Source organism: Epinephelus moara, chromosome 22, assembly GCF_006386435.1.
Source record: "Epinephelus moara isolate mb chromosome 22, YSFRI_EMoa_1.0, whole genome shotgun sequence".
Classification (NCBI taxonomy): Eukaryota; Metazoa; Chordata; class Actinopteri; order Perciformes; family Serranidae; genus Epinephelus; species Epinephelus moara.
In genome coordinates, this window is record NC_065527.1 from 32,513,267 (window position 1) to 32,522,225 (window position 8,959).

An 8,959-nucleotide genomic window follows, 5' to 3' on the forward strand; every position below is an offset into this window, starting at 1 on the left:
TCCTGAGGTTTCTACCGTTTTTTTTCCCCGTTAAAGGGTTTTTTTTGGGGAGTTTTTCCTTATCCGCTGCGAGGGTCATAAGGACAGAGGGATGTCGTATGCTGTAAAGCCCTGTGAGGCAAATTGTGATTTGTGATATTGGGCTTTATAAATAAAATTGATTGATTGATTGATTGATTGATATTAATGAAGGTTCATTAGTACGGTTTTGTATTTCTCTGTAATGTAGCACAGTGTTAACAATGTTACTGATACTATTCTTTCTCAGACCTTCAACTCAAACCATTGTGCTGCCCCACCCAAAATATATCATTTAATAATTAAATTAATATCGTAAACATGCGGGTGACTGGTCGACTAATGGCCCTAAATGACGACAATTGGTCGACCAGGGAAATTCTTAGTTGGTGGTAGCCCTAGTAAGTAGTTATACTTCGAGTGCATTTCTTCCTGCTCCACACGAGTGCCTGAAGTCCCTCTTTTTTCCCCCTTAAAAACAGTATAATTCAGACACCATCTGTATTTATTATATTTGAAAGAGTTTCAGCACTAGAAGAAGAATGAAATGAGAGGACATCCCTACAGTGTCTCATGACGTGGGAGAACACTGTTATCTTGGATGTTGACTTTGTTCTCTTGTCTAAAAAAGTGTTGGTGAGATGGTGTAGCAGGTTAAACACTTTTTAAATGAAGATACCAGTCATTCACTTTTAACAAATAATAATTTCACAACAAAAATAGTGATAGAAATATAACAGCCAAACCACATAAAACAATAAAGCACAAAGCAAATAATAAAATAAATATTACCGAAAACCAGCACTGCAAAAACAAATAGACCACAATTCAATTCAGTTTTCAACATGTGTATTAAACCAGCAAGCAAAGCAATCCTGGTGTGTGCGTGTGAAAGAATCCTCAAGCAGTCTTTTACTGTGTTCAGACTACAAGTCATTTTCAGTGGAAGCCGGTGGCATGAAGCTACACACTAATGCCTGCTATTTACTGCTGCTGACAGGCATGACAAGCTACAAATCAAAGTTGAGCTGGCCTCTAGGGGTGTACCATATCATCTTGTTCACGATAATACTGGCATAAAATTAATATCGCGATACTACTACTTTTTGACATATTAATGTCATACTGTTACCCATGGCAACAAGCATGGGCTAAAAGTGAAATATTACCAACTCCGCAGTGATTCCAAAAAGAGGAGCAGCTTCAGTCATATGAAACTGTGGCGTCCTGAGTGTTTTATGAACAGCTCTGCACTTCTCACTCTTTTAGTGACTTACTGCTCAGAGGGAACTCATTCAGCAACTCCTCTGGCAGCAGCACAGCGTCTCTCCCTCTCCTTTCTCGCCGTACACACATGGGAGTCTGTGTCGTCAAGTGATTTTGTCATAAACATTTGGTAATGTAAACCTACATGAAGATCGCGGCTCGACAAAAAACTACATATGTGAATGTGTGATAGTTATGGTAGCATAACAGGTCACCACAGGTTACAGTGTGATGATTAGATGAGAAATGGCAGAGCAGTCGCAGCTCCCAGGGTGGTGACAATCGTGAAGAAGAAATGTTCCGATGTTTAGTTCAATGTACAGAACAAATAATTGTTCAGTTGTTATATTGACTGCTGTCATTAAAAGAAACACATGAACACCATGATTCCTTTATGATTAAGTGTTTGTGTCTGTGTCCGTCTGCCCCGCCCCCAAAACTGTAAACCTGAACAGTAATAAATATTTTTGTCTTCATTTAGAACGTTTCATCTTTTTGGATTTATTGTCCCAGTTCAGGCTGTTTGAGACTTTCATTAAACTCTAGACATGAGTTAAGACATTCTTATATCTGCTGTAATAATAAAATAAAACAAATAACATCACATTTAAGAAGATGAAAATAAATGCAAGAAAACAGCCTCAACAACATCATCTATACAAACCATTAAACTAAACTTTTAATCTGTCATGTAACATCGACCCACAGCTCAGAGGTCAGTCTCTCACCTGCAGCAGCAGCATCAGCTCTGTGTTCTGGATGTCGACGGCGATGTCAAACGGCGTCTTGTCAAACTTGCTGAGCGCGTGCACATCTGCTCCATGCTTAATGAGCGTCTCTGCAACGCCATGGTGACCGTGCTGTGCAGCCCAGTGCAGCGCCGTCATCTTCAGCATGTCTTTGGCATTGATGTCTGCTCCACTCTGAAAGTTTGAACACAATTAGAAACCGAGGTGATGTCATCAGAAATATTGTTTCCTTTCACCTGTCTTCTTCTCCTGCTCTAGATTTAAATGAAGAAGAAGAGTTTTCCAGGTCTTTATCTTAACTTATTTTCTGGCTTTTGCATGAGTGTTCAGAAATTTTATTAACTTTGATTTAATCTTTATGAAGACATTTTGAAGGATGGATCGATAAAAAATCTTTATGAACTTTATTTAAGACTAAAACACTACATACAACTGTAGTCAAGACCATGTTGGATGTTTGGACACTTAATGTTTTATGTCACATGTTTTCTTCAACACTAAAATAAACCTCAGGTTGTTTCACAGCATTAGAAGCAAGTGACAGTTTTTTGGAGTCAAGGGTCAGAGGTCACAGACAAACATTGTCTTTCAGTCCTGAAGAATCAAAATAACCTAAACTCCAGATTAAAGTCAGTAACATCTGAGCGGCTCTCACCCGGACCAGCAGCTCCACAATGACCATGTGTCCCTCAGCAGCGGCCATGTGCAGCGGGGTCCTGTCCACTTTGGTGCGGGCATCTCTGCTGACGCCGGCTCTCAGCAGGACATCGGCGGTGGAGTAATGACCGTGCTGCGCAGCCAGGTGGAGCGGGGACGTCCCCAACTACAGAATACATACAGACATGTTTTATAGATAGACAACACAACAGGACAAAGGCTTCTTCATCAGTTTTAGGGCTCAAAATCACAAAAATAACAGTCAGTGAAATCAGGAGCTCAAAAACAAGTCACACAAACATCCATCTTTACTTCCAATACTCAAAACTGTTTATTAACAAGAACTGCAATATGAACTGCAATTTCAGGGGAATGGTGTTATTTTGCATTTCATTTTAACTGGAAAAAAATGATGGTGTGTGATTTTGTCTGGGGTCTTTACCAAATAAGCCAGTCCCCTTACATCTGTGATATGATTTGTAGGCTGGGGCATCTCTGTAGCACCACATTGCTTCATTTATAATGATATGCTGCGACACAATTTACCTTTATTAAAAAATTGCAGCTCCTGCGATTTTGTAAATTGCACCTCGCCATATTGCATTTTTGAAAACATTTTGATAAACTGTGCTGCCCTACTGCAAAGTGAGCGTTCCTTGCTCTCATACTGCTCTCCGGTACAGGCATCCGCAGACACTAGGGCTGCCCCCAACTAAGAATTTCCCTGGTTAACCGATAGTCGTCATTTAGGGCTATTAGTCGACTAGTCGCCTGCATGTTTACGATATTAATGATATTAATTTAATTATTACATGATATATTTTGGGTGGGGCAACACAATGGTTGGAGTTGAAGGTGTGAGAAAGAATAGCATCAGTAACATTGTTAATGCTATGCTACATTACAGAGAAATACAAAACCCAGTCCCTCCAGGATCTTGCGGCAAAAAACCTTGAACTTGCGGCCAATTTTTTTTTATGATATTTTGCGGGAAATTGCGGCAAATGACAAAAATTGTGGCTAATGACAAAAGGAGAAAGTGTTTTTGTTTTTTTTTAGGGCCCGATTGATTTATCGGCCGGCCGATTATAGCCATTAGAGAATAATCGGCAATCGGCCAAAAGTTGGTCAACTGACGCCGATGTTAACACTTATATTTTCATCGCTAATAAAATGCAGGGAATATGGTGTTTTACTTAGAAATTATGTCCTTGTGTTATTTTTGCACTATAATCTACCTCTGTTAAATTGGCAATAATAAGAAGAACTCTGGTACTGTGAACATACATGTGAATGTCATATAGACTTTGCATGATTATTTTATTTCCCAGAGGTTTACTGCCTTTTTGCACATCATATTTTTGATTTATTTTGTGTTCAAGTTGTTCATATGCTGCTTGTTCCACACAATTTCTGATAATAAAAGTATTTGAAAATAGTAAAATGTTCTTCCTTCAATTTATATCTTTGTAACGAGTGTTTGAACTATATTTAAGCCATTAAAAGCAGGTATTTCGGGGGTTTTTAAATTGAAAAACATAAAAATTTAAATCGGCCGATATATCAGTTATCGGATTTTTTTATTCCATAAACATAACATTTTAATACATTCAACACATATTGTATGCATTTAAACAGTGCAAATTTTTGCAGAGCATTTCTCCATAGTGCAATGCCATTAGCACATTTGATGGCGCGTCTGATGACGTTTCAAATGACGACGCATGCGCGACGACTTCCGGTCGGCCGGACACTGCGGAAAAACCAAATCAAGGGACTTTTGAAAAATTGCAAGTCCCTGCAAATATTGCGGACTTTCGTTGAATTTGTGTTAATTATTGCGATCGCAAGATCGCAATTTTCTGGAGGGACTGAAAACCGTACTAATGAACCTTCATTAATATAGGCCTATATTTTATCTACACGTGCACGTCACACACTGAGCGAGCCGACTGTTAATGACGCTGTCGGCAAAGCGGTAATGATTGTGCTAAGTGGCTAATGGGCATGTTTCGGATGATACGTCATGTTTGTAGTCGACCAATGAAGATGAGTTTACATATCACCTTGGGTTCGTCCTTCACCTTCTCAAAATGATCCCACACTTTGAATTTCCTGCCCGACATGTTATTAACTAGCCTGTGGAATAACCGCAGGAACTATCCCTGGAAATTAGGGCCCTACACATGCCATGTCTTTAACCGTCTGGAAAACATGAGGTCAGGCACTGGGCGGTACTCCTTTTTACTACACTACACTTTTTTGTGCCAGCTTTCAAGAGCACAGCTGCAGATTGCGCGTCTGAGGTTGCTAAGCAACCTTAACAAGCATTGTATAGCCTATTAACCTGAAATCCTGAGAGCAGAGCTGATCTTCTTCCAGGCGCTGTTCATAAGTGTGTAGGCCTATCTTCCATGGTACATGTGCAAAGCTCTGGGCAGCCCTGCACTAAAATGATCAACTTTTCAATATCTATCACAGAAGACGGGAAAGATATCTGTCAGCTGTGATTGGTTTGTAATGTGACTCATGTCTAGTGATGTTACGCTCGAGCCAGTTTGCTCGACACAGTGTCGATCTTTTGAAGCGCAAGTGTTCCGAGCCAGTGTTTCGATCCCTGCTTCGGCACGCCCACAATCACGTGACTACCAGGAGCGAGGCCTCGTTACAGGCAGTCCCAATGGTCTTCCACTTAGATGCAGTTCTGATACACAGCCAGCAGATGTCACTCTTCTGACTGTATGAAATGCTTTGAAGCAGTGTGTCATTCTTGAAGCAGGTGTGTCAAAGTGGTTCAATGGTTCATGAAGCTTCGATTTCACCATCACTACTCATGTCTGACTGCTGAGCGTGGCCTCTTCCTGTGTCTGTCCTTTTAAATTAAATTCCCACATGGTCCAGTCATATAGGTTTTAATATATTTTGACAAGGCGCAGCTTCTAACAGTTTCACGTTTGTGTTTTGTTCTTTTCTGTGACTAAGCGACCCATGAAATCTTGCTGACTAATGACCTTTCTGGTCGACTAACATTTGGTCAAGTATTGGGGGCAGCCCTAGCAGACACAGACCCAGGGTGAGTCTGAGTGAGATGGAAGCAGCTGCCTGGAGGAAGAGAGGATTCACTCGGTCAGGCTCTGAGATTAACACAACACCCAAAACAGCCTTCTTCCATCTCAGAAACATCACCCATCTCTGTCCATCCCTCATCCTCATTCACGCATTAATCACCTCCAGACTGGAATACTACAATAGTCCCCTCAACAGCTCATCATCCAAAACTCTCAAAAAACTACAATATATCCAAAATTCAGCTGCTCATCTCCTCCCATACTCCCACACCTGTTACCAAATCACTTCCATCCTTCAACCTCCACTGCCTCCCCATCCCGCAAACTCCTCATCATCATCTGTAAAGCCCCCCACAACCTGGCTCTCCCTTGCCTGTCCGAGCTCCTCCACTGGCACACTCCATCCCACCTCTTAGGTCTGCTGATCCCTCAAACATACCTCTCCAAAAGTGCTTGCAACCTCTAAAAAAAAACTGTGTTCTCCTTCTCCCTCTCTCTATTTCATCCTTGTTTTTTTTTCTTGTTTTGTTGTTGTCCTCTGTAGAGCATCTTTGAGTATCCAATAAAACGCTATATAAGTTCAATGTATTAATATGTATTATCATTATTATTATTATTATAACTTTATCTATTATTGTGGGAAACACACTGAGGCAGTTAAACTGAAGTCTCACCCAGTCGGTGGTGAACGGAGCTCCGTTGGCCATCAGGTTTCTGACCTCATCGTCTTGACCTTTCCGAGCGGCCTCCAGCAGACGCTTCCCGAGGTCCACCAACGACATCTGACACAAACACAGAAACTCATGTTCATAATGCAGATATATTTGTCAACAAAATGTCTCTACAGTTTCACCCTTTATTCTACAACAACACAAAAACAACAAACTTCTGTTTATAAGCTGTTTTAATTTAACATCATGCAGCCACATCTGAGGTTTATTTGGGTATTTCGTTTTTCTGCTACTTCATAGGTCTACTCTGCTACATCTCAAAGGAAAGTATTATACTTTTTTTTACTACACTACATTTATTTGACAGTTTTAGTCACTTTACAGATTCAGATCATTAACACAAAATATAATAAACTAATCAATAATAATGTAATATAGATTAAACTACCCAGCAGTAAAAGTAATCAAAATGAATTCCACCTTTAAAAGCCGCAAAATTAAAGTGATGAACACATTAATGCATCAACAACTGTAATACAATAATATGATCAAATGGATCAATGTGCAGGATTAGTACTTTTTCTTTTGGTATTTTAGGTATATTTTGCTGGTAGTACTATGATCGCCGAGTATTTTTTTTTCATTGTTGTATTCTGTATCATAAATAAATGATCTGAGCAATTCTTTCACCGCCACTTTAAAGTGTCAAAAACTGATGCCTGCCTGGTAATGGATTCAAACTGGAAGTGTTTTAGGCGCTAACAGCATCGATAACATCCATAACATAAAAATACACAACAAAATAACCTCACAAATTAATAAGTGGTAAATGATTCTTACGTTTTGAAGATGTAGCACAGGTATGAGTGGGTTTCTTGCTGGGTTGCAATGGAGTGAGATTTTATGGTACGATTACCATCTTAGAAAATACCACGGTTTCACTGTATCACAGTATTATGCAATTATCATTATTATCGTTATTATTACTATTATTATCAGTTACAATGACCATTAAAGGACTGAAAACAGAAGATTGAGGAGGGTGAACAAACGTTTTATTATAACTGAAACTTTTTTCCCCAACTTTGTTTATTTGTTATAATATCGATTTATACTGAACATTGTCTATCTCTTTGATGTCCCTTACTCTCTGATTTTCCCTTATGTTATCTCATACTTTTGTCTCCTATGTTCACAAGGAAATGTGAAAAAGAATGTAAAAGTTGTAATTATAATGGTATAACAGTCACAGGGGACAGTTTGATACTTTTAATTACTTTTTTCTTTTTATACTTGTCAATGCAGGACTTCTACTGTAAAAGTGTTGTTTTTCTGAATACCTTCTCCAATATGGTTATTTGTGGTTATATTGAATAGGGTTTATTCAGGGAAAGAGACGACAGAGCTAGGTAAATTAGCTCGATACTCTGTGTCCGGTAATGGAATCCGCAGAGCTACACAGCAGTTGTGATAAAGACACAGCGGAGAAGGACGAGGTTTTTCTCTCTGCGGCCGAGGAGCCATTTTACGCGCCTCCGTGGACAGAAAAGAGTCCGCCATGTGCCACGTACCCCCGTCTCCCCTCCGGGAGCTGTTATTTACCACAACAACCGTTTAAACCCGTCACCTGCTGCACCGAAACATTTGCAACATCAACAGACAGGAAACCGTTTGATATTAAGTTGTTGGTTTTCCGGGGGAAGTCAGAGAGAAATTTCCTATTTTACACACGGAGAAAAAAACTACTTCCACATCCGGTTAACTAGCATTCTTCAAGCGCGCGCTGTTAAACCGCGTACAGGAGATTGGACTCAATAAAAACTTAGAAATCAACAGTATTTTGACCGTTCTACACGCGAAGACGAAGATAAAAAATTCGCTTTCTTCCACAAGAGGATTGTGGAGCAGTTACTTACCGCATCCAGGTTTTTTAGGGTCCAGCCGGAGAGCTCTTCTCTCTGCTAAGCTAATGCTAGCACGCTAGCAGGCTAAACACAACAAATCTCTCCGCTTGTGAAGACTTGTGTGCGCTATATATCACTCTGCGTTCACATCAGATAGGTCAGTGATGTGCACACTTATATTCACAATGCGCTAAACATGGAAATGAGGCTCCACTGTAGCTCGTCGGGCTCAGAGTCGGGGCTTGTTTACCGCGGCGAGTTACCGAGAAGCCAACGGTACAGGCCCCGGATGTTAGCGGCTTCTTCTTCTCTTCGTTTTTTTTTTGGCGGATGGAAGCCAGTGTTAATGTGCAGTACCGCCACCCTCCATGTTGGAGTGTGTACCAGTTACCCCCCCCCCCCCCACACACACACACACACACACACACACACACACAAACACACAAAATAAACAAACCAATACATAAATAAGTAAAACAATGATTACAAAAAAAACTCAGAATTCCAAACTGTCTCGACCTGCCCAGTTTCTGTCGAATATTGGAACAGCCTTCGTAAATCAATGTCATATACATACAGGACTTCCCTTTTTAAAGGACCCATAGTATAAAAAGTCAGATTTCCAT

General features: G+C 40.2%; 1 protein-coding gene across 1 annotated transcript in view; it reads right to left on the minus strand.

Annotated features, from left to right (window-relative positions):
- Positions 1-8,729, minus strand: part of gabpb2a (GA binding protein transcription factor subunit beta 2a) — an 18,703-nt gene extending 9,974 nt beyond the window's left edge. Inside the window, exons 1-4 of the mRNA XM_050035329.1 lie at positions 8,346-8,729; positions 6,433-6,540; positions 2,689-2,856; positions 2,013-2,207 (exon numbers count right to left, since the gene is read on the minus strand). Coding sequence (XP_049891286.1) covers positions 2,013-2,207; positions 2,689-2,856; positions 6,433-6,540 — 471 coding nt within the window. The 5' untranslated portion in view covers positions 8,346-8,729. The remainder of the gene's footprint in view (positions 1-2,012; positions 2,208-2,688; positions 2,857-6,432; positions 6,541-8,345) is intronic.
- Positions 8,730-8,959: the final 230 nt, after the last annotated feature.